Raw genomic sequence first — 26,827 nt, 5'->3', positions numbered from 1 at the left:
AGCTGTCTTTTCTTCTCCCTGCACTTGCTAGAAGATGGCTCCTCTGCCATAGTTCACGTTAGGAGACTAACTGGGGAGAGTTTTCAGAGGAGGGAAGGGTATGGGCTGTGCAAATGCAGAAAGAGTTCTCCACCCCCGTTTTTGCCTTACCTGCTCAGTAGCATCCTCTACACTTAAAGACGTGCTGTAGCTCTCCCCACTCCCCATTGCAAATCGTGATGATGATGATGATGGCAGATATCCATTGTAAGAAAGTGCTTATTACATGCCTGGCCCTGGTTTAAGCACTTTACATACATACTTATTTAGCTCTCACAACAATTCTGTGAAAAATCGAGGCACAGAGAGGTTGAATAACCTGACCTAGATCACACAGCTCAATACTGGAAGACCTGGGATTTTTAACCTCAGAGGTCTAGCTTTAGAGTGAATGCTCCTTAGAGTCTAAGCTGTACTGCTCTGTTCAGTTTCCTTTGGGTCCACGTGGTGCTCCTAGCTACCATCCTGCATTTTATGAACTAAATTGAATGATAAACAATACCCTGCTTATATGATATATAATATCGTAGGGAAAACTGGACAACTGAATAAAAATCTAATTAGAAAGGAGGAAAAGGGGAAGAAACATCGAGGGTTTTCTAAATGGTCTCTGCTACAGAATATATTTTGAAGTAAATTGAAGGACCAGGAAAAATCACGGGCATTGGTTTGTTGGCTAACTTCTTGGCAGTAGAAGAAATGGCCAGCCGACCTGAATGCCACATATTTGGCTGCTGATAATGCCGCTGAGAGGATTTCCTTTATCTTTGTCCGTTATCATTCAGGGCCACTTCCTAGGAGCCCGTATAACCAGAGCAGGTCACTGCTGGCTAGTGCTGGAGTCTCCTGTACTGGAGGTCTGGAATTTTGGGAAAGGTCATCTTCACTGTGCTTCAGTGATTCCTGTGCCTTTGCTTTGCTCGGGGGAGGGGAGTTATTTGACGAGGCAACTCCTGTAGAACCTTAAGAGGCTGCCTGACAATTTCAGTTTTTGAGACTGCCCTGTGGGCCAGTACCAGAGATCTTGTCCAGTCACAGCAGAATATGGCATCCCTACACTTTGCTGCTTTCAGTTCAAGTGACCAGTAGAATACCAGCACACCTCTCTTCATTTCTTCTGGGAGAGTGGATCGGTGAGGGTCCACTTCTGTCCTAATTATCTATAGCCAGGAGGTTAGAGTCACATCATACAAACCTGACTCACAAGATCATCCTGATGGGTTGAGGGAAAGGAAGGGATAAGTTCTCTGTGAAGGGAAATTGTGGGCTGTATAGTCAAAGATGATTATAATAGTGCATTAGGTATTAGAAGCTTTCAAGGTGCTAGAGAAGAAATTATTCAGTTCAGTGGTTGCTTGTTTAAAACATTTATGTTGTTAGGAGTTTGTGAATTAACTATTGAATTAACCTGGGACAAGCTCATGCAGTCTGGTGGCCTAGGCCTCTGTCACTGTGGCCCTGCTTTCTTCCTCCAAAACATTCTCTAGCAGTGCCAAGCACAGTGGTGGAAGAGAGGCAGAGTAGTTGGAGTCTGAAGTCCCTCACCTCTTCTTCAACCAGAGCGGCTTTTCTACCCTTGTCTCCTCCAGTTGCATAATTTCAATAGTCCTACTGGTGCAGTGCTTAAAAAGGTCGCTGCTACAATTTAACCTGGTTAATCCACTCTTCCTTCTTCTCTCAAGTGTGGGAGTGGAGGGGGGATCTACTGTACTAACTTTTTTTTTTTTTTAAGGCTCTCTCTCCTGTACGCCTCATCCTCTTTCTCTTGTGCATTGAGAGTTTATTATCTCTGTGCGTGTCAGAGAATGAGAGTGAATGTGTGTGCAGGAATCTAGTGGACGAGCCAGTGATAGTAACTTTCTTAATAGATACTGGTAAGCTAGATACGGAAGATCTAATAAGAGGCTTAAATAATTCTATAACAGAAGACTTTCTGCCTAGAAGGCTTGAGGGTTTGGTTCCTTACTTGCCATCCTGGTACCTTTGGGTGCTGTTGGGATACAGAGGGAGAATGGGAAGTTAATGGGGAAGGGGAGTGTTGAGGTTAGAGGTCCTCATCCCTCCAAGCTGCCAACTATTGGGCAAAGAAATAGACTAATACATATGATAGATGTTAACAGAATTCACCATGTAATTCAAAGCTGTTATTAGTGGATACAACTAAATTTCCAGGAGGACTTCATTTAAGATCATGTCTATGAAAGCACATTCAAAACCAAATATTTAATTTAAAATGAAATAGATAATTTTTTTATAGTCAGTAAACCAAGAGATTCTTAGCTGTGGTAGACATTTTTGTGTTTGTTTGCTCCTTAGGTCTGCACCCTCCCTCTGGTAAACATGAATATCTTTTCTGATAAAGGTGGCATTTTTCTAACAAATTCTCCAAATGTTTCTCTTTTCTCAGCATTTTTGCCTTTGTTTTTCTGGATTGGATCTTAGCTAGTCTATTTAAAAAAAAATTTTTTTTGAGATATAATTCTCGTACCATAAAATTCAGCTTTTTAAAGTGTGCAATTCAGTGGTTTTGGCCTATTCACAAAGTTATACAACCATCACCACTATTGAATTTCAGAACATTTTCATCACCCCAAAAGAAACCCATTCTCATTAGCAATCACTCCCTATGCCCTCTTTCCCCCAGCTCTCAGCATCTGCTAATCTACTTTGTCTCTATGGATTTGCCTATTCTGGACATTTCATAGAAATAAAATCTTACATATGGCCTTTTGTGTCTGGTTTCTCTCATTTAACAGTCTTTTCAGGTTCATTCTTGTAGATGTATCAGTACTTCATTCTTTTTTATGGCCGAATAATATTCCATTGTATGGAATATACCACATTTTGTTTATCCGTTTATGAATTTATGTACATTTGGGTGATTTCCACTTTTTGACTGGTGTGAACATTTATCTACAAGTGTATAAGTATTGTGTGGACATATGTTTTCGATTGTCTTGGATATATAACTAGGAGTGGAATTGCTGGGTCATGTGGTAACTCTGTTTAAGTTTTTGAGGAACTGCCCAACTCTTTTCCAACTGCTACACCATTTTTCATTCCTACCAGTAGTGTATAAGGGTTCTGCTTTCTCCGCATCCTTGTCCTCGTGGGTGTGAAGTGCTATCTCATTGTGGTTTTGGTTTGCATTTTCCTGATGACTAATGATGTTGGGCATCTTTTCATGTGCTTATTGGCCATTTGTATATCTTCTTTGGAGAAATATCTATTCAGACCTTTTGCCCATTTTTTTAATTGGGTTGTTTGCTTTTTTTTTTTTTTTTAAACAATAAGGACTTAAACTCCTTCATGGGTTAGGTTTTTTTTTAAAGAGCTCCTGACTTATTTATTTATTTAATTTTTTGGGCTGTGTTGGGTCTTCGCTTCTATGCAAGGGCTTTCTCTAGTTGTGGCAAGCGGGGGCCACTCCTCATCGCGGTGCGCGGGCCTCTCACCGTCGCGGCCCCTCTTGTTGCGGAGCACAGGCTCCAGACGCGCAGGCGCAGTAGCTGTGGCTCACGGGCCCAGCCGCTCCGAGGCATGCGGGATCCTCCCAGACCAGGGCTCAAACCCGTGTCCCCTGCACTGGCAGGCAGACTCTCAACCACTGCGCCACCAGGGAAGCCCGGCTTGTTTGCTTTTTTATTACTGTTTATGTTCTTTATATATTCCAGTTACAAGTTCTTAGATATATGGTTTCAAATATTTTCTTCCTTTTTATGGACTATCTTTTCACTTTTTTGATCGTGTACTTTGAAGCACAGATGTTTTTAATTTTATCTGTTTTCTTTTGTTGCTTATGCCTTTGATGTCAAATCTAAGAAACCATTGCCTTATCCAATGTCAAAGATTTATTCCTGTTTTCATCTAAAAGCTTATATTTATAGTTTTAACTTTTATATTTAGATTGTTTATCCATTTTGAGGTAATTTTTGTTTATGGTGTGAAGTAGAGATACAGCTTCCTTTGCATGTGGATATCCAGTTTTCGCAGAACTATTTGTTGAAAAGACAGTTGTTTCCCCATTGAGTTGTCTTGGCAGCTAGTCTGTTTTTATTCAGGAATCTGAATTTAAGAAATTCACAGTTGAATTGAAGTTGAAGTAAAAGTGATGTGGAATCAATTGGTATCATAGTCCAAACTATCCTCTATGAATGTTCATTTTGAACCCACTAGTAACATGGTCATTTTCCTAGACTTTTTGGAAAAATGGTGTGAAACGAATAAGATTTTTTTTTTGTGACTTGGCAGAGAACAATACAAACTTAACATAGACATTCGGAGTTCTCCATTTGGTTATTCATACAAGTCAGTAAAAAAGCAGATCTAGATTATGCCACAGAAGGTATGTTTTTTTTGTTTGTTCTTTGGTTTTTTTTTGATATTAGCATTGGAGATGAATGGTTTTCAACTGTATGACCTTAGACAAATTATTTGACCTTTTCCCCCCCAATCTGGTAATGGCCTTAATAATATATTTAAAATTTCTTATTCTTTTCTTCATCTTTTTTTTTTCTTTCATTCTTTTTTTTAATGAAAATGCAGAAAAATCCAAAGAGAAAAGTAAAAGTTCTGTCTTAAATCTTTATATAACTGCCTTTAATGTGGATTTTTTTCCTTAGTTTTTCTTTTTTTTTTTTTTTTAGGTTAATTCCAAAACTCAAAAATAAAGCGTGTCTTTCTATATCTTGATTTTTCTTTCAACTCTATAAACAGTATCTGTTGCTTGACTCTCTAGTAGATAAGAAATTTAGGTCATTTCATTTTCCACCTGCCCTAGCACTTTGATTTCTACCAGTTACATTTTTGTTCCTAATTCTGCTGTTGATTATTTTAAACTTTTTGTAGCAGTTAAATTTCTCTTTCTTGACCTATCAGTTTTAGACACTCTCTCTTTAGTTCCCTGTCTTAAAGAGGATTTAGCACCCATCTTTTTCCCTTTGTTTCTCCCAGCCTCCACCTTTCTTCCCCATTCTAGCCTTCATTTTCTATTGATACTACGTTGTCAAGATTTATAGCATTTATATTATGGTTTATAACTCTTCTAAACTTCTCTGTGCTTCTACGGGAAGATTCTAGAAATTGAATACTAATAACCAGCCTTTGTAATATGTGTGCTGATATAAGTATTAGTTACTATAGAGCCAAGTAGTGTGGAGCTGTTGAGAACCTCTGTGTTGTTAAACCTGGGCTCCTTAAAGGAGAAATATAATAAAGCCCTGCATGATTGTGGAGAGCTCATGGCAATCATTTTTAAACTTTAATATTATTGGGTTCGCCAAAAGGTTCTTTCTTTTTTTTTCTGTAAGATGGCTCTGGTAGCACTTAGTTATCTTTAACTTCATTCGAAACAATTTTGTTAGCTTGTATGTGACAGCTGTCATATCAGCGTGCATTTAAAAAAAGACTTATCAAAATTGGTGAATTTTTGTATAGCCATTTTAATATTGAAGATGGAAGAAAAGCAACATTTTCACCATATTATGCTTCATTATTTCAAGAAAGGTAAAAACGCAACTGAAACACAAAAAAAGATTTGTGCAGTGTATGGAGAAAGTGCTGTGACTGATCGAACATGTCAAAAGTGGTTTGTGAAGTTTCATGCTGGAGATTTCTCACTGGACAGTGCTTCACGGTCGGGTAGACCAGGTGAAGTTGATAGTGATCAAATCGAGACATTAATAGAGAACAGTCAATGTTATACCACGTGAGAGATAACCAACATACTTAAAATACCCAAACCAAGCACTGAAAATCATTTGCACCAGCTTGATTATGTTAATCACTTGGATGTTTGTGTTCCACGTAAGTTAAGCGACAAAAACCTTCTTGACCGTATTTCTGCATGCAATTCTCTACTTAAACGTAATGAAAACGTTCCGTTTTTAAAACAAATTGTGACGGGCAATGAAAAGTGGATACTGTACAATAATATGGAATGGAAGAGATATTGGGACAAGGGAGATGAACCACCACCAACCACACCAAAGGCCGGTCTTCATCCAGAGAAGGTGATGTGTATACGGTGGGATTGGAAGGGAGTCCTCTATTATGAGCTCCTTCTGGAAAACCAAACGATCAATTCCAACAAGTACTGCTCCCAGTTAGACCAACTGAAAACAGCGCTCCACCAAAAGCATCCAGAATCAGTCAACAGAAAACGCATGATCTTCCATCAGGATAACGCAAGACCGCGTGTTTCTTTGATGACCAGGCAAAAAAACTGTTACAGCTTGGCTGGGAAGTTCTGATTCATCCGCTGTATTCACCAGACATTGCACCTTCAGATTTCCATTTATTTAGGTCTTTACAAAATTCTCTTAACGGAAAAAATTTCAATTCCCTGGAAGACTGTAAAAGGCATCTGGAACAGTTCTTTGCTTAAAAAGATAAAAAGTTTTGGTAAGATGGAATTATGAAGTTGCCTGAAGAATGGCAGAAGGTAGTGGAACAAAAGGGTGAATATGTTGTTCAATAAAGTGCTTGGTGGGACTTCCCTGGTGGTACAGTAGTTAAGAATCTGCCTGCCAAGGCAGGGGACAGGGGTTCGAGCCCTGGTCTGGGATGATCCCACATGCCACAGAGCAGCTAAGCCCCGTGTGCCACAACTACTGAGCCTGAGCTCTAGAGCCTGCGAGCCACAACTACTGAGCCCTGGTGCCACATCTACTGAAGCCCGTGTGCCTAGAGCCCACGCACCACAACTAAGAGTAGCCCCCCCCTTGCCGCAACTGGAGGAGGCCCGCGTGTGGCAGCGAAGACCCAACGCAGGCAAAAATAAATAAATTAAAAAAATAAATTAAAAAAAAATAAAGTGCTGGTGAAAATGAAAAATGTGTCTTTTATTTTTACTTAAAACCTGAAGGCAGTTTTTGGCAACCCAGTACAATATGGTTTCATCTTGTAGCCATTGAACTTTTCTTGAAGATGGGCTTTCTGGAGCTCTCAACCTTTTTTTGTAATTTGGGCAGCTTGCTTTCTGGATCTTGCTATACATCTGTCATCCTGAGATTACATTGCACTCCTGGGTTAAGTCTGTTATTTGGATCTCATGTCTTTCTCTTTTTTAGACTTCTTTTTGATTTTACTGGAATATAATCTTGAGTAGTTTTTTTAAAAAATTTTATTGAAGTATAGTTGATTTACAAGGTTGTGTTAATTTCTGCTATACAGCAAAGTGACTCAGTTATACGTATATATTCTTTTTCATGTTCTTTTCCATTCTGGTTTGTCACAGGATATTGAGTATAGTTCCCTGAGTTATGCAGTAGGACCTTGTTTATCCATCCTATTTATACTAGTTGGTATCTGCTAATCCGGAGCTCCCAATCCTTTCCTCCCCCCACCCCCTCTTGAGTAGTTGTTTTAGAAAGGATATGCTGGTGATAAACTTTCTAATTTCTTGAATGTTTCAAAATGGCTTGCATTTGTTCCTGATTGAAAGTTTAGGTACAGAATTATAAGTTGGTAATACAGTTTTTCGTTTTGAATGTTGAAAGCTTTGCTTTAGGAATTTAAAACACTCAATATTGCTGATAGAGATCCATTGCAAATCTGATCGTTATCTTTTGTGGTAACCTTGTTTACAGTCTTTATGGTGATCTTATCTTTGGTGTTGTGAAATGTGTCTAGTTGTGGGCCTTTTTCATTCCTTCTGGTGGAACCTTTTCGGTTTTAAGGCTCTTCAGGTCTGGGGAATTATCTTCTATTTTTTGGATAATTTTTTTCCTATTTTCTCTGAGACTCTTGACAGGTGAATATCGGATTTCCAAGATTGACATTTTATTTGTTTACATTCTGGAAGGTTTCCTTGACTTAGAACTCTTCCATAGAATTTATTTTAGTAATTATATTTTTGATTTACAACAGTTTTATCCTCTTTTTCTTTATTTCTTCCCTTTTTTTAAAAATAGCAACCTGTCCTTGAACTCTCTTAGGATACTAATTCCTTCAAAAAGTTCTCTTGAGTCATTTCTCAGAATTGGTAATGGTTAATAGTGGTTTATGTATTTGGGTATATCATGCTAATTAAAAATTTTTAAATATTTAAATTGTTTAATAGGTACAAAAGGTTGTTTATAACAGGTAAGATGTAGGTAAATAAACATACATGTGCTCACCACCCAAGTTAAGAAATAGTTCATTAGGTCAGCAGGGTGCCCTTCCCTGATCACATCCACATTATATAGATATATAAAATTATATATATGTAAATCACACATTTTATATATACAAATTTTTTGTTTTGTGTGTTTAAATTTTATACAAATTGAATAAAGCTGTATGTATTTGGGGTGTTTTGGTTTATCATTGTGTTTGAGTTTCCATCGTATAAATACAAATTTATCCATTCTCGTTGGAAATTTGTGTAGTTTCCTTTTTTTTTTTTTAAGAAATTCACGTTCTTTTATTTATTTATTTATTTATTTATGACTGTGTTGGGTCTTCGTTTCTCTGCGAGGGCTTTCTCTAGTTGTGGCAAGTGGGGACCACTCTTCATCGCGGTGCGCGGGCCTCTCACCATCGCGGCCTCTCTTGTTGCAGAGCACAGGCTCCAGACGCGCAGGCTCAGTAATTGTGGCTCACGGGCCCAGTTGCTCCGTGGCATGTGGGATCTTCCCAGACCAGGGCTCGAACCCGTGTCCCCTGCATTGGCAGGCAGATTCTCAACCACTGCGCCACCAGGGAAGCCCTGTAGTTTCCTTTTTTTTCCTTATCTACCCTTCTGAAATCCAAAAAGCTCTGAAATGCAAAATAAATAAATAAAACTGTGAACAAACTTAATCTGCATTGATATCATGTTATTTGTAGTCTTTATTGATCTCATTTAATGTGAATATTTAACACAGTATGTTTCACTGTAGAAACTCTAGGAGTAGTATTGCATTGCTGGGACTTAAGGATATTCGCATCTTCAGCGGTACTGGATAACGCCAGATTATTTTCCAAAGAGGATTGTATCAGTATTTGCTCCCTCCAGGAATACAGAGGTTTTCATTCCTTAGCTTTCTTGCTAATACTTACTTTTATCAGGCTTTAAAAGTTTTTGCCAGTGAGTATGAAGTATCATCTTTTAGTTTTCAATTTTTTCCTTTTACTAATGAGTTTGAGCATCTTTTACTGTGCTGATTAACATGTTCTTCCCTCTTCTGAGATTCTATTCATTTCTTTTGCCCATGTTTTTACTAGTTTTTTAAAAAAAAAATTTTTATTTCTTACTGATTTTGTTATACAATTGGATCTATCTATACTTTCTGGACTCTAGACTCTTAGTCTAACTGCACCGTCACATTGTTTTAATTACTGTAACTTTGTACAGCTTCTGTAAAAACAAACTTTTATTGCTATAGGGCATACATAAGTATAGAAAGAAAGTATACAGATCATGAGAGTACAGCTAGATGAATTTTCTCAATATAACCATATGCAGGTCAGGAAATAGACCATTACTGGCACCCTAGAGAGTTCCCTTGAGTCCTCTCCCAGTGACTAACCTCTTCCTTCTTAAAGATACCTACTGGCCAGACTTTAACATCTTAGACTAGTTTTGCCTATTTTTTGAACCTTATATAAATGGAACTATATTATGTGTATATTTTTTGTGTCTCACCTCTTCCTCTCAATTTTGTTTGCGAGATTCATCCATATTGTTGTATGTAATTGTAGTTTTTTTGTTCATTCCCTTCCAATAGCAAAATAATAGAGTTCTAGTTGCTCCTTGTCCTTTCTCGTCCACCCTTTTAATTTTAGACATTTTGGTGGATGTTTAGTGGTTTTAATTTGAATTCCCCTAATGAGAAATGATGTTAAGCCCCTTTTAATATACTTACTGGCCATTTGGATGTCTTTTGTGAGGTGGCTTGTCAAGTCTTTTGTCCATTTTTATATTGGGTCTTTTTCATACTCATTTGTAGGAGTTTATTATATATCCCAGATACCAGGACTTGCAGGTTATATTTTACAAATATCTTCTGGGTTTCCCAGCCCTATAAGTCTATTCAAAGTTCTGCTGGATTTCTTAACTTATCAATTGCCCTTTTTCCATTGGCAGTTATCTCCAGGGGAAAAGAGGCATCAAATGTTAGATTCCATTTTCTAGGCTTCCCTTCTTTCCACAGTCTTGGCCTCCCAGGTTCTTGCTGCCTTTTGTAGTGCTTCTTGTCTTCAAACAGATGTTTTTAATATTATGTTCAGTTTTTAAAGTTTTCGTAGGGAGGGTTGGTGTGAAACCATCTAGTCAGTCATTGAGGGACACAGAAGTAGGCCAGGTTCTCCTGCCTTGTACTTCTTCAAGGAACTTCTTGCTGGTTTGCTCCTCCATAAAACTTTAGTATCTTTTTTTAAGGTTATATAGATACACACATGCAACCTGTTGGGATTTTGATGGGAAATGCATTGAATTTGTAAACCAATTTGAAGGGAGCTACTAGCATTTTGTTATTAAGTTTCTTAACCATGAACATTGTGGTATCCATTTATTTAGGTCTTTTACAGTCTCTTTCAATAAAGTTTTATAATTTTCTTCAACTAAACTTTTACAAGTATTTTGTTAGATTTATTTCTAGGTACCTTATTTTTGTGTCAAATCATTAATGGTATCTTTTAAAATTATATTTTCTACCTTGCTGGTGTATAGAAGTACAATTTGACTTCGTATAACAACCTTGCTATCCTTCTAATTGTGATAAATTGCGTATAGAATTCTTAGGATTTTCTGTGTGGACAGATCTATCTGTGAATAATGACCTCTTTGTTTCCTCCTTTCCAATTCTTATGCTTCTTTTTTCTTTCTTTTTCTTGTCTTAATGTGCTGGCTAGGATCTCCAGTACAATGTTGAATAGAAGCGGTGATGGGGGCATCCTGATCTTGTTCCTGATTTTAAAGGGAATGCTATCAGAGTTTCACAGTTAAGTATGCTGCTTGCTGTAGGTTTATTGTAGATAATCTTTTCAGGTTAAGGGTGTTCCTTTCTTATTAGCTTTTTAATTAAAAAGAAAAAGAATGGATGTTGAAGTTTATCAAAAGCTTTTTCTGCATCTTTTGAAAGGATCATATGTTTTTCTTCTGTAACCTGTTAACATGATGAAATACATTGATTGATTTTCTAAAATTTAAACCAACCTTGTGTTCCAAGTATAAAGTCAGCCCTGGTCTGTCCCTTTTTTCCATTATTGGACTCAGTTTGAATATAGTTAATGTAGGATTTTTGTTTCTAATAATGAGTAATATTGACCTATAATTTAAAAGATATATATATACTTTTCCTCTTTCTTCTGGAGGAGTTTATGTAAGATTAGAATAATTTGTTTCTTGAGTGTTTGGTAGAGCTCCCTTGTAGAATTGTTACTGTTTTCTTTGTGGGACACATCTTAATCACTGATTCAATTGCTTTGGTTATATGATTGCTCATATTTTCAATTTTCAAACTGGTTTTGGTAGGTTATACTTTTATAGAAAGTTGTCCATTTCATTCACGTTCTTGAATTTATGGCATTAAATTGTTAGTCTCTTATTTTGTAGTTACTGTCCTTTTTATCTTTTTTTAAAAATGCTACCCTTTTCTTGATGAGTTTTAAAAGCTAAAAGTGCCAATTTTAAAAAGCTTTTCAAAGAATCAAATTGTTGTCCTTTTTATGCTCTTTAATGTATCCTCCCCCTACTTAATTTCTGCTTTCTTTTATACTTCCTTTGGGTTTATTTCTATTCCTTTTCTAATTTCTTAAGTTGGACACCTTGCTTATTAACTTTCAGCACTTTGACAGGCGTAAATGATCATGAATTTCTATGTATTTGCTTTCCCTGCATCACACAAGGGATGAATTCTTTAATTTATGAGTTACTTAAAAGTTTTATTTCCAAACATATGGGTGATCCTTTAGTTAATTTGGTTATTGATTTGTAATTGTGTTGTGGTTAGGCAGCATGATCTGTATGATACAGTCCTTTGAAATCTGTTGCGACTTTGGTCAGTTTTTTGTATTTGAAGAGAATGTGTATTTTCTATTTGTTGGTGCATAGTTTTATATATGTCCAGTAGTTAAGCTTGTTAATTCTGTTGTTCAAATCTTGTATCTTTGTTTTTTTAGAGAGCAGGTGTATGTTAGTCTTTTACTAGAATTATTTTTTCAGTTTCCTTGTAGTTTCTTTCAATTTTTAAAATACATTTTAAAATTGTTATTAGTACATGAAAATTTAAATTTATCATATATTGCTGTTGAATTGAAACTTTTACTCTGTGTAGTGACTCCTTATGTCTAGTAATGCTTTTTGTATTACATACTACTGCTTGATATTAACATACCTATTATTATTATTAATTTTTTTGGTCAGCTAGTTTTGCCTGATTTTTAAAATTCCCCCTTCCCCTACATTTTTGTGTTCTTTTATTTTAATCTCTTGTGACTGTCATGCTATTGAATTAAAAAATTAATCTGTAATAGTGTTGGTTTTTGTAATTTTAAATTAAACTTTTTATTAAAATAATTGTCAATTCACTGACAGTTTTAAGAAGTAATACAGAGACATCTGTGTACTCTTTACCCAGTTTCCCCCATTGGTAATGTCTTGCAAAACTGTAGTACAATATCACAACCAGGGTATTGATACTGACACAATATACAGACCATTTCCATCACCACAAGGATCCCTCATATTATTATTTTTATAGCCACACCCATTTCCTTTCCATCCCCTTAATCTCTGGGACCCACTCATTTGTTCTTCATTTCTATGATTTTGTCTTTTTAAGAATGTTATATAAATGGGCTCATATAGTTTGTCACCTTTTGGGTTCAGTTTTTTTCACTCGGCATAATTCTCTAGAAATTCATCCATGTTGTTAAATGTATTGGTAGGTCATCCTTTTTTACTGCGAGTAGTAGTCCATGGTATGGATTTGTTTAACCGTATACCTGTTGAAAGACATCTGAGTTGTTTACAGTTTTTGGCTATTATGAATAAAAGTGCTATGAAGATTTGTACATAGGGTTTTGGTTTTTTTTTTGACATAAGTTTTCATTTCTCTGGGATAAGTGCCAGGAGTGCAGTTGCTGAGTTGTATGATTATTGTGCATATAGTTTTTTAAGAACTTGCCAAACTGTTTTCCAGAGTGGCTGTACCATTTTACACCCCTACCAGCAATGTATGGAGTGATCCAGTTTTTCTGCATCCTTGCCAGCATTTGGTGTTACCACTGTTTTTGATTTTAGCCATTCTGGTATGTACCTAGTGATATCTTAGTGAGGTTTTAATTTGCACTCCCCTAATGGCTAATGATACTGAACATATTTTCATTTGCTTATTTTTCATCTGTGTATCCCCATTAATGAAATGTCGCTTCATGTCTTTTGTCCTTTTTTCTAATTGGATTGTTTTTTTCCTGTTGAGTTTTGAGAGTTCTAGATATATTCTAGATACTAGTCCTTTGTTGGATTGTCTTTTCATCCTTTTAGCAGGGTCTTGCAAGGGCACAAGTTTTTAATTTTGGTGAAATTCAGTGTATTATTGTTACGCCTTTTGTGAATCTTGCTCTGAGTGTCAAGTATACAAACTCTATGCTTAGCCCTAGATCTTGAATATTTTCTTCTGTGTTTTTTTCCCTAAGTTTTACAACTTTATTCTAACATTTAAGTGTGTGATCCATTTGGAGTTATTATTATTTTTTTTAATAAATTTATTTTATTATTTATTTATTTATTTTTGGCTGCGTTGGGTCCCCGTTGCTGTGCGTGGGCTTTCTGCAGTTGCAGCGAGCGGGGGCCACTCCTCGTCGTGGTGCGCGGGCCTCTCGGTGCAGTGGTTTCACTTGTTGCAGAGCATGGGCTCCAGGCACACGGGCTTCAGTAGTTGTGGCACGTGGGCTCATTAGTTGTGGCTCGTGGGCTCTAGAGCGCAGGCTCAGTAGTTGTGGCGCACGGGCCCAGTTGCTCCGCAGCATGTGGGATCCTCCCGGATCAGGGCTCGAACCCGTGTCCCCTGCATTGGCAGGCGGACTCCCAAACACTGCGCCACCAGGAAAGTCCTGGAGTTATTTTTTATATAAAATGTGAGACTTAGGTGGAAATTCATTTTTTGGTCTATGGATGCGCAGTTGCTCCAGCACCATTTGTTGAAAGGCTGTCTTTTCTTCCTGAAGTTACTTTTGCACCTTCACCAAAAACTATTTGGGTGTATTTGTGTAGGTCTATTTCTGGGTTCTCTGTTGTGTTCCACTGACCTTTATGTCTGTCCCTCTACTAATACTACATACAGTCTTAATTACTGAGCTAAGTTGTGAAATAGGATAGACAGATTCCTCTCTCTCTATGCTTTTTCAAAATGGTTTTAGCTCTTCTAGTTCCTTTACCTTTCCATGTAAATTTTGGAATAATCTCATCTATATCCATAAAAAGTCTTGGTGAGATTTGGGTAGGAATTGTGTTAAATCTGTGTATCAATGTAGGGAAAATGGATATTGTTACTTTGTTGAGTCTTCCAATCCACAGAAAATCCATTTATTTAGATCTTTTTAGGCTTCTTTCATTAGTGTTTGTAGTTTTCAGCAAACAAGTCCTGTATATGTTTTGTTATATTTTTAAACATATGTATTTTCATTTTCCTAGGAGTGATTATAAATAGTATTGTGTTTTTAACTTGTTTTCACATGTTCTTTTTAGTATATAGAGATGTGATTGGTACTTGTGTGTTGGTTTTTTATCCTGCTACCTTGCTGAACTCAGTTATTTGTTCTAGTAGTTGTTTTGCAGATTCCTTGGGATCTGCAAATACAGGCGGTTTTATTTTTTTCTTTTCAACACCTATGTCTTTTCTTTTTGTTGTCTTATTCCACTAGCTAGAACTTCCAGCACATCCTTGCCTCATTCCCAATCTTAGGGGGAAGTATTCATTCTTTCACCATTAAGTATGTTAACTCTAGATTTTTTTGTAGGTGCTTTCTGTCAAGTTCAGGAGGTTCTCCTCTATTCCTGTTTTTCTGAGAATTTTTATCATGACTGGGCATTGAATTTGTCAAATGCTTTTTTCTTCATTGCTGTATATATAAAAGATTATGTATATATAATCATGTGATTTTCTTTTTTAGTTGTTAATATGGTGTACTTCATTGATTTCAAACATTGACCCAACCTTGTATCCCTGGAATAAACACTTCACTTGGTCTTGGTGTTAATTCTTTTTATATATTGCTGAATTCTATTTGCTAATACTTTAAGTATTTTAGCATCTGTGTTCGTGAAGCATGTTGGTTTGTAGTTTTATTTTTTGAACTGTCTTTGTTTGGTTTTGGTATCAGGGTAATACTAGCGTCATAAAATGAATTTGGAAGTCTTCTCTCATATTCTATTTTCCAGAAGAAATTATGTAGAATTGGTGTTAATTCTTATTTAAATGTTGGGTAGAATTCTCCAATAAAATGATCTGGGTGTGTGGTAATTTCTTTTTTTTTTGGAGTTTTAAAATTAAGAATTAAATTTCCTGAATAGCTAGAGGGGGTATTCAAATTATCAGTTTCATATTGAGTAAGTTTTGGTGGTTTGTGTCTTTCAAGGAATAGATACATTTCAACCAAGTTGCCAAATTCATGTGTGGAGAGTTGTTCTTAGTATTCCCATATTATCTTTTTTTTTTTTTTTAATAGATTTATTTATTTATTTTTGGCTGCGTTGGCTCTTTGTTGCTGTGCGCTGGCTTTCTCTAGTTGCGGCAAGCGGGGGCTACTCTTTGTTGCAGTGCGCGGGCTTCTCATTGCGGTGGCTTCTCTTTGTTGCTGAGCACGGGCTCTAGGTGTGTGGGCTTCAGTAGTTGTGGTTCACGGGCTCTAGAGCACAGGCTCAGCAGTTGTGGCCCACGGACTTAGTTGCTCCGTGGCATGTGGGATCTTCCCGGACCAGGGCTCAAACCCGTGTCCGCTGTACTGGCAGGTGGATTCTTAACCACTGCGCCACCAGGGAAGCCCACCCCATATTATCTTTTTGATGCTGTGGTTTCTGTAATGATATCCCCTAATCTTGCTATTTTAATTGGGAAGTTTATTTCATTATTTTTTGTTGGCATTACTGATATATTTGCATTTATTTGTACCCCTTCATTTTGAGCATCTTGCTTTTGCTGGGTTTTGTCTCCCTATCTGTTTTCTTGCTGTCTTTTGGGTTGTTCATTTGCCTCCCTATCTGTTTTCTTGCTGTCTTTTGGGTTGTTCATTTGCCTTCCCTCTTTTTCATGTTTTCCCCATTTTACTAGTTGTGAAATTAGTACTTTTTTTTGTTTTGCTTTCTCACAGACTCTTGAAGTTTTCTTGAATTTTCTCTTGAAATTTTAACATATGTATGTAAATCTAAAATTACTCTCTTTTCCTTCCTTGCCTGTAGAATACTTTAAACTGCTTACCACTCTTCATGCGTGCCATTTTGCCCAGCACTTTTGTTCTATCTTTTCTTAGCCTCACAAATTTGATATTATAATTTTATCCAGTTAATTATCTCCCTCCCCAGGTTTGTCATTTTCTTTGCTTATCATTCTGCTATCTTAATACTCATTCCTTTAGATTACTCTGGTTCAGCAGTGGTGGGCTTTTACTTTCCCTTCAATGTGTTAGGTATGCTTTCCTCCTCAGGATTTTTGCACCTGCTGTGTCCTGTGCCTTGGAATGCTCTTCCTCTGATATCCATTGGGTGCTTTATTACTTTTTCAGTTACTTACTCAGTTACCTTCTCAGGGAGCTCTACTTTCTTTAAAATTGCAAATCCTCTACCTCTTCATTTCATTTCCTTTTCCTTCTTTATTTTTGTCTATTGTGTTCATCACCACATGTCATGTTATGTATTTTATTTAATTCTTTGTTGTAAGTTTGATCTGTCAAAATTTACTGGAATTTTATTATATTTATAACAAGTTGGGGGAGAATTGACATCTTTTCAGCATTTACTACTTTTGTCTAGTAACATAATATATTCCTTAATTTATTCAAGGTTTTTTAAAAAATGTACTATCAGGTTTTTTTTAATGTAGGTTTTGCAAATTTTTAAAATTTATACCTCTGCATTTCATACCCTTATGTTACCTAGATTCATTTTAAAAAATACTGTTTTCCCTGATAAGTCATTTGAAAACCTATTTGATGTACAGAGAATTCAAAAAATTTTGTTGACTGATTATTATTGGGTCTGATTTTTCAGTGGATTTTCTTTCATTTCCAATATAAAAAGTTCTATCATTTGTAAATTGTTAATGTTACTTTTAAGTTTTTTACTGTCTAGGTTCTTTGGAATTCTCTTAAATGGACAAAATATAATGTGTATTTTATAGGTCTTTATCATCCAGTGTTTCATCTTTAAGTATATTTGTTATTGATTTCTGATAGGTATCCTTTATCATGTTAAGAGTTTCTTTCTATTCCTGTTTATTGAGAGGCTTTGTCAGGAATGGATATTATCAAATGCTTTTCTAGCATTTATCCACATAATCATATGGCTTTTTTGTGAACCAATAAATCTTTTTGTATTGTTTTCATTCTTTATCAATTTTCAGAATACTAATGAGTTGGTTTCCCAATATTTTCAAAGGAGATCAGTGAGTTGTTTTTTTAAGTATCATTATGTGCAAATGATATTTAATATATTTGATGTGTTTGAATCTGATGCAGTTATTAGTCTTTTTGCTGCTCAAATTGGCTTGTCTTGGGCTACTGGGTTGTTTTCTGTGTCCTTCTGACAAGATTCCAGTAGTCTTTGATAATTTCTTTGCTCTCTGAATAGGATGTTGTAGGCTTGTCTTGTGTATTTTCTACCCCAGACTTGCCAGTTTCCTCAAGGAGCCTGGGTTCTTTTTGTGGGAAATGGTATTTAGACCACAGTCTTTTTATCCTAGCTTTAAACAAACTGACATTTTTTTGTTTAATTAAATCTAAAATACTTTCAGATTAATAGTAAAGTTGGGAAGATAGTACAGTGCCATATACCCCACAGCCAGTTTCCCATTCAAGCAAACTTTTTACTATGGAAACATTCTAACTTACAAAGGTAGAGAATTCCCCGTGTACCCAATACCCAACAGTTATCACCTCTGGTCTTTTTTCATGTATGTCCTCACCTACTCCCCACAAATGATTTTAGAGGAAATTCCATATATTTTATATAAGTTTTATTCATAAATATTTCAGTATGTGACTATAAGGACAGACATCATCTTAACCAAGTAATTTACTAAATTTATGTTAAACCATTTTTATTTTCGTAGATTAAACTTTATTTAGGTACTTTGAGGGCTTATGTGTCTGTACTCATAGGAAACATTGATGTGTTACAGAAAGACTCATTATCATCTATCTTGGGAAATGAGAAAGAATAGGTGGTATACTAGGCGTTTCATCAGGCTTTTGCCTAAACTTTTGGTTGGATGAGTGGATTCCCCTGCTGAAATTTGAAAAACAATAACTTGCATATTTTAAAAACTTGTGTTTTGTGTTCAACCATTTTTTCCATGTTTGTCTTCTATCCTGTATTTGATTTTTCTGACTCTTATGCTCTTGAACAGTTTAAGGAACAGAATTCCATCTTTTCCTTGAAGAGTTAGTAGAATTTATTTACTAAGCTATCTTGTCTGGACAGATACTTTTGGAAGTGGAGGAGGACAAAGATAATATACCTCTTCTTGAATCAGATTGAGTAATTTATATTTTTCTAGGAAATAACTTACGTTTATATCTTTAAGTTATTAGAATATAACAGCATGTGCTGTTCTCTTTGTTTAAAGAAATTTGCTTAGTATTTGTGGTCTTTATGTTTCTTTTCTCTTTCTCAGGACCGTATTCATTTTCTTCCCCTTTTTTTGGCCTGACTTTACAGGCTTCTTGCATTTTGCTTTCTAAGTCATGTTTTCTTGCTTTTTTAATTCTTCACTCTTTTTGAGGGTGTGTGTTTGTTGTTACTTTTTTGCTTCTCGAATTGACTACTCAATTTATTTTAAATCTTGTATAAAATGGAAGCATTTAGGGAGATGGTCTCCCAAGCTTTGGCTTATTTTATAGGTTTTTAAAATGTGTTTTTTTAATTGTTTCTTTTAATAGATTATTTTCAATTTTGATTTTTTTAGCTGAGTAGTTATTTTTGTCAGTGCGTTGTAAGGAAGAGATCCACGTCAAGTATCTCAAGTAAAAAGGGATTTAATTATAGGGACTACATGATTTCACAGGAGTACAGGGCCAGGAACTGGGGCCTCCTGTGACTTCTGGAATCGCAGTATCTTTCTAACTGGCCACATAGTTTTTCTTATGGCATCAGCTCAAACATGCCTTTGATGTATTGAATATGTACCTGATTTTTTTTTTTTAATCCATTCTTATAAGTGAAGGTGTAGATTGTTTTAATATTGTAGTTGGGATAGGCGATATTAATAATGTGATTTGTCAGTTTCCGTCAGCGGCTCCTCTCCCTTCCCCATATTATATATCATAGCAGATGGAGGATTTACAAAGCTGTATTGTTCTTTACCATGACTTTTTTTTTTAATGGATCTTTACTGGAGTATAATTGCTTCACAGTATAAATACTGTGTTAGTTTCTGTTGTGCACCAAAGTGAATCAGCCACATGCATACATATGTCTCCATATCCCCTCCCTCTTGAGCCTTCCTCCCACCCTCCCTATCCCACCCCTCTAGGTTATCACAAAGCATCAAGCTGATCTCCCTGTGCTATGCTGCTGCTTCCCACTAGCTAATTACTTTGCATTCAGTAGTGTATATATGTCGATGCTACTCTCACTTCGCCCCAGCTTCCCCCTCCCACCGTGTCTTCAAGTCCATTCTCTATGTTTACATCTTTCTTCCTGCCCTGGAACTAGGTTCATCAGTACCTTTTTTTTTTTTTTTTTTTTTTTTAAGATTCCATATATTTGCGTTAGCTGACCCACTAGAGCTTCCCCAAATTCTGTGCTATTTTTGACAATTTTATAGCATCTTCAAGTGGCCTTCACTCCTATATGTAATGTTTCAGTTATATAAAGTCCCAGCTTTAAAATTTTTTAATAATTTTGTGTTATTTAAATTTGACAAAGAAAAAGATTGATTTAAATTTCTAGTCTTAATTTATTTAGCTTTTCTTTAGAAATCAGATTGCTTATGTATCTTTTTAAAAATCAGTCATGCCAACATAGTTCTGTGTAGTTCATGAATTTCCTTAAAGTCACTCAGCAAACATTTACTGAGAAATTTCTCTGTATAGAGCACATAGCAGTTGTAACTGAAGTATTAGAGGGCAGACTTTGGGAGGCAGCAGGATGAATTGGATAAAATCCACTTGAAAAAAATTAGACTAGAAATGTAGACATCAGAGATTGGTGGAAAGTAACAGCTGAAATCCATTCTTGGTAGTATTCATAGCAGGCTCACCTTACCTGGTGGCTGCTGAAATTGGTTGAAGACAGTTTAAAAAAAAAAAAAAAAAAAAAAGGCATCACTTTAAGAAGTGGGTTCCAGCAGAGTTTGCCAAGAAAAACATATTCATAGAATTTGACTTAGTAATCTCCTTAGAGAATATCTTAATAGTGAATGCTAAATAAAGGAGAGGTTTTTTGTTGTTGTTGTTGTTTTAAAATAGAAATTGATGACCAGAAAGATAATGTGACTTTGCCAAGGTCCTAAGTCTTGATGCCAGGACTTGACCTTCAACTAGTGATTGCTGGTGTGAAGTTTTCCACAGGATACCATTGACTCTCAACACCATCGACTCTCAACACCATCATCTTTGAGCAAGTGCCTGGCAATACTTTATTTTGGCAACATTTTGCAGTGCGAAGACTGTCCTGTCTCCTGTTGTTTCCTTTGCCCTTCCCCAAACTGGGGGATTTCTGTTTTGCTTCAGAATCCTGTGATTCTGCATTCATAGTTGTAAGCCTTTCTCTCTTTCTTCCTTTTCATTTGTATGTTTACAATAGCTATTAGACCAATTACTTTAGCATTCTTTGCCAAATAAAGTTATCATTGGAAATAAGTATTATGAGACCTCCCAGAAATTCCTTTTTGAGAGTCAAGCTTTAGGGTGCCTTATACTCTATTTTGTCATTTCTGTAAAACAAGTTTCCTTAAAGTGAAGAATACCTGAAAATAAGTGTAAGGAGAGAATCAGTGTATTCTGAGTTAGTTTGATTTCTTTAGAAAGAATGAATCACAGATAGCCTGATTGTTGTTAGCGTTCTCCGTGATTTAATGTTATTTATGCTACTGTAATATAGGCAGATTTCAGTTGAAGTATTTTTTTAGGATTGAGGACTTTGGGAAAGATGCATTGCATTTCTTGCTTGGGAGGAAACTTCCAAAAGCTATCATAGTCCTTATTATGCATGAAACTTTGACTGTTACTGGTGTGCCATGAGACAGGCCAAAAATTTTCTTGTTTTCCATCTTTGTTGTTCATAGCATAAGGGGTAAGATAAATAAAATCTTCCTTTTACACATGGGGGAAATGAAGCGAGTTAAAGTATAATGATCATGGTATTTGTGATATATGTTGCTATTAGAGTATGATTTAGAGCCGTACTGTCCAGTGTGGTAGCTGCTAGCCACATGTGGCTCCCTAAGCACTTGAAGTGGTGTTAGTCCGAATTGAGATGTGCTCCAAGTGTGAAATACACACTGGATATTGAAGACCTAGTATGAAAAAGATCTCATTGACACTTAAAAAATGACTATTTTTAAATCACAAAAACTGATTTCATCTTGAAATAATACTTTTGATATATTGGGTTAAATAAAGCATATTATCAAAATTAATTTAAATTTTATTTTAATGTGGCTACTAGAAAATTTAGAATTATATATGTGGTTCCTATTTCTATTGGACAGCACTGATCAAGAGTATAAAATGGTTGCTAGGATTATAACTTAGTATTCTCTGACTTGTACAATATGAAATTGGAGACATAGTGTATGAAGTAGAATTATGATGCAGCATGTACATGCAGATTACTTTGATATATTTAAATTTGTTTGCATTTTGGAAAACTAGCAAGTATTGCCAACAATTATTTTAAAAACCAGAGTTATAGCAGTTGCTCCTGGGCTGTCAATGAGACTGAGAAGTGCAGAACGGAGGAATTATGAATCACTGCCAACTGTTGGTATGGCCACTGCATACTCACCAGGTTGAGAAGGAATCCCAGGCGGCTGTAGAGTGTGCAGCACTGAGGAGGAGGGCTGGGGAGAGTTTCCTTAAGGTCGGTTTCTGAAAGGGCTTTTGCTCAGCTCCAGGTCTTACCCCTCTTTCTGGCCAGATGGTGCATGTGTGGTACGGATAAATCTGACCCAAGTGTGGTTTACCTCTGAGTTCAGAATTGGCTGAAAATGACTTAAGTAGGTGGGTTTATGAGGCAGTAAGTGGTTAGAATTTACTAGGTTTTGTTGAATTAAATAGAAGGTTCCCGTGAAACGGGAACTACTTACAATTTTCATTTTACACCCAAGAACAAGTAGGTAGAGTGGCAAGGAGGGTATCTTGCCTTTTAAGATTTATGACCACTCATATCCTTCCTCTTCAAAGCTATTTTTCACATTGGATACTTAGCTGGGAATTTCAGTCATTTTAGAAGTTTGACTGCTAATTAAGATGTATGTGGTTTTTAGCTTTAATATTTAAAAATATTCTTATTTTCTTATGTTGTGTGTTCCTTAATATTTGAGCTGGGGTGAAAAAATTCATTGGATTTTGTATTACAGTTCTGTCTTGATTTTGTAGATTTCTTGCTTAACCTCAGAAGTTTTACAGGTACGTTGTTGCAGAAACCTACATTTTTTTGGTTAATTGGTGATAATACTGTAACAGACATTCCATTGTGTATTGGTAGGGCTTAGTTTTGAAGAGGAACATTTTCATTGGTTTAGATTTCGTAGTGATAAAGCAACTATGGGTTTACACTTGGGCATAATCAGATAATGAAGTGGTTAGCAGAAACCAATAGACTATAGATTACCAAAATTGAGTACAACAAAGCATAATTAACACTATAACTTGACTGTAATTGGTGGGGGAGGGGTGGTGGCTATAGAAACAGTAACAATTCTAAGTGATATGTGAAAATGCTAGTTACTAGCACATGCCAGTTGATAGAATGCTGGAAAAATCAGGTTTTACAGTATATTTTAGATAGGAGTTTTATATGCTTGAGGGTGACTGTTGGCTTATATCCCTTTTTTTTCCTTTCCTTTTAGAATATGGTTTCTAGTTTTAGGGTTTCTGAACTACAAGTATTACTAGGCTTTGCCGGAAGGAATAAAAGTGGACGCAAGCATGACCTCCTGATGAGGGCGCTGCATTTACTGAAGAGCGGCTGCAGCCCTGCGGTTCAGATTAAAATCCGAGAATTGTATAGACGCCGATACCCACGGACCCTTGAAGGCCTTTCTGATTTATCCACAATCAAATCATCGGTTTTCAGTTTGGATGGTAGCTCCTCACCTGTAGAACCTGACTTGGCTGTGGCTGGAATCCACTCGTTGCCTTCCACTTCAGTTACACCTCACTCGCCGTCCTCTCCTGTTGGTTCTGTGCTGCTTCAAGATACTAAACCCACGTTTGAGATGCAGCAGCCATCTCCCCCAGTCCCTCCTGTTCATCCTGATGTGCAGTTAAAAAACTTACCCTTTTATGATGTCCTTGATGTTCTCATCAAGCCCACGAGTTTAGGTAAGTGTTAGAGAAATCTGTTTCTTCTGGACAAGAGAGTAAGTAAAGCAAGAGGCCTTCAACTGTTAATGATTTGCTGTTAATATTATAAAACTGAGGCATTAAAATACCAAATGTTTAAATGTACAAATAAAAAGAAATATTGGCAACCATGACAGAAATCTAGTATAAAACTCTTCATTAGTCAATCAAACTTTCTTCTTATAGCTTAGAACTCAAATTGCTTCTGTGTGTATACGAAAAGACACAAATCTTATTTGTTGCTGTGGTTCCACCTTTTGATGCTTTTGGTATTTTTACAAAGAGACTTAGTTTTTGTTTAACATAGCTTTTTAAACTGTTTTCCTAAGGAATAAATCTTTTATACTTAATTTTTTCCTAACGTGGCAGAGTTTGACACACGTTATTTAGCTTTTTGTTAATAACCATTGACTGCTCAGAAAATGTAATAAATTTTATATTAATAAACGTTGATACATGTGACTTTAACAAATTTATACCTAGGTTCATGACTTCTATGCTGTAATGGCATAATTTCTTACTGGCTAATGAAATTATTTACAGAGGTATTTGAATTTATTGATAAAATAAATTGTTTGGGAAATAGCATTTCATAGTTAGTCCAGGAGGTCATTTTCCTTTCCATCCTAAGAAGAACGCTTTTTGTGTCAAGTCATTTGAAAACTCTCTTAAATATATCAATGTGCTTTTTTAGTTTTGTATAGGACTATACTTGTATATCTTGGTTGAACTAGAAGGAAATTTTGAGGGGCAGGGCTGGTTAATGGGGTCAGTATGCCTGATGGTGGCAGGCCAGGGTGGCTATGCTTTTCCCAGGCCCTCTCTCCTTGCTTTGTTTTTGTTTAACAAAACTGAGCCAGGGAGGTAGAGTAATGCATTTTATCCCTTCATTACATTCATTCTGAAATAAGGATTCTGTGTTTGTTTGCATTTGTGCAAAGTCCTTTGAGTAGAATTATTGCATCAAAGAGTAAGGACTCTTGATAACATATTACTAAATTAGTTTCCAGAATAGCTGTGCCAGTTTAAATTCCACAAAGTGAGAGAATGTCTCTCGTTGCACTTTTTACTTCCTGCCTTTATTGATCTTTGCAATTTCGGTAGGTGAAAACTTGTATCTTGTTTAGATTTTTCATTTTTAAAATGAATAACAGGAACAAACATTTAAAATGTTTATTACCCAGCTGTGTTTCTTTTATGATTTTACTTCATTTTTAACTTTTTTTTTTTAACCAGGTTCATTTATCTGCTTAAAATGTTTCCATAATTTATTTTTTTATTTCTCCTTTTTTCATGGTTTTTGGTTCATACCGGTGTACATACAGTGTCATGGCTCATTCACATGTTTCTTAGGAATTATTGCAAATTTATTTCTTTGTGTTTTGAGAAAGATTCAGACGAGTAATGTGCTTAGGTGACCCTACCTCATGGAACTCAGGAATATGGCTAAGGCAGGACTGAGCATAAGAGGCCATGTGGGGTCCTGGTTACAGGGGAAGGTGTTTCAGAACCGGATCGAATGCCTGGAAGGAAGACGACTGGAGATGGAGAGAAGATGCAGCAGCATGTCTTCTCTGCTCCTAGCGTCAGCGGTGTGCCAAGCAGCGAGCTCTGAAGAGGCTTTGTGCCTTGCTTTCCATACTTTCCTTTGTTCAAAAACAGAAATAAGAATTTTCTTACTTTTCTGTATTCTTCATAGAGTTTCTCTTTCATTAACCTCAATTGAAGGTAATAGGCTTTTTATAAATTTACTAAAATAAAATTTTTGTATCTCATGTGGCTTAGATAAAATAATGCCAGAGACATTTTTTGTTGAAGAGTGGGTAAGAAGAAAACCTGCCTTTTGCTCATAGCTTGCATTAGAATGTAAGAAATACATGAAACCTCAGAGCTTATAAAATAACTTTTTGCTCCTGAGCTAAAAAATTGTTGACTCATGTATTTTTCAGGAGTTCTGCCTATCACTGTTTTTATAAACTTTATAAACAGATTTTTGTTTTAAAACAAGGCTTAAACATTTCCTTATCCTGCCTTCCCTAAAAAGAAAAAGAAAAAAGAATTTTCTTAATGTATATAGTCTTATTATTTCAGATTGATAAAACAGTGATCTAAAAAAGGCTGTTTTAGACTTTGAAGTAGAAAGTTAAAAAATCGGCATAATATCATGTAGTCTGCCAAATAAAAGTGGAAAAATTTAATCATTTCCAGTAACGATCTTCATATGAAAATTTTTAGTATCATGATGTCTAAAGCAATGCAGTGACATTTAGAAATTGCCTTAAGTTTTAACGATTTGGTTATATAATGTTGAAAATACTTGTAAAAATAAAAATTTGGGGTAAATCCATTTATTTGGAACACTGTTATGGAGAAACCTATTTACATTTGGGAACTGAGAATTAGCCTCAGGAATTGAAAGAGATACCAAATCCGTATTTCAAAGCACATATTCTTGACATCCGTGGGCCGGTCTATGTATTCTCGATTTAATATATAGTTGATTAGATGATTTCTAAGCCATCAGCATAGTGTTGAGCAGAAATTAATTAACAACATGGGAAAGATTGGAAGAGCTCTGGTAGAAAAAAACAAACAAAAAGTCAAAAACTGTCGTTCCAAAACCTCTTGGGAATATTGAAACCAATAGTCCTTTAGTATTGAGGGAATCGCTGTTACAGCAAGGTGCATGTATTGATGCCAAATAAAACCCCCAAACAACCACGACGAGTATATTCTATTTAAGAAGATACATTATTACATAGTTTTGCAGTTTGGTTTTATTAAAATTGTTTAAATAAAATTATTTTAGCATTTAAAATGACAAACTGTGGCATCTAGAAAGCATGAGTGTACACAATAATACTAAGTGAGGTTCTCTATAGCTGAGGTTTTACTGTAACAGATGCATAATCCCCTAATCTGAAAACAGGCTAACAAAATCTCTCTTCTCTTCCCTTAAATAGCTATTCTAATTTGCTCTCATAGGCAGTATTTTTGTCTTTTTTTTCAATTTTCTGTTTTCTTTCTTCTTTTTTTAAGATAATTTCTTTTGGTGATGAAATCCTTTGTCTTTAAAAAATTTGTCCATATTCAG

The 26,827-nt window shown here is 35.8% G+C and overlaps 1 protein-coding gene across 5 annotated transcripts in view; it reads left to right on the top strand.

The window, feature by feature from the left end:
* The window catches only part of PIAS2 (protein inhibitor of activated STAT 2), a 90,207-nt gene that overhangs the window by 2,004 nt on the left and 61,376 nt on the right, over positions 1-26,827 (top strand). For 4 of the 5 annotated variants that reach the window (XM_068562370.1, XM_068562372.1, XM_068562366.1 and 1 more), the window contains exon 2: positions 23,238-23,712. In XM_068562370.1, the coding sequence (XP_068418471.1) occupies positions 23,238-23,712 (475 nt within the window). Of the gene's footprint in view, positions 1-13,201; positions 13,258-23,237; positions 23,713-26,827 lie in introns of those variants that run through there. The other variant, XM_068562369.1, reaches the window with a different exon arrangement.

The sequence above is a fragment of the Eschrichtius robustus genome, chromosome 14, assembly GCF_028021215.1.
Source record: "Eschrichtius robustus isolate mEscRob2 chromosome 14, mEscRob2.pri, whole genome shotgun sequence".
NCBI lineage: Eukaryota > Metazoa > Chordata > Mammalia > Artiodactyla > Eschrichtiidae > Eschrichtius > Eschrichtius robustus.
Note: the sequence above shows the minus strand (reverse complement) of the source record. Positions and strands in the feature narration are given on the sequence as shown.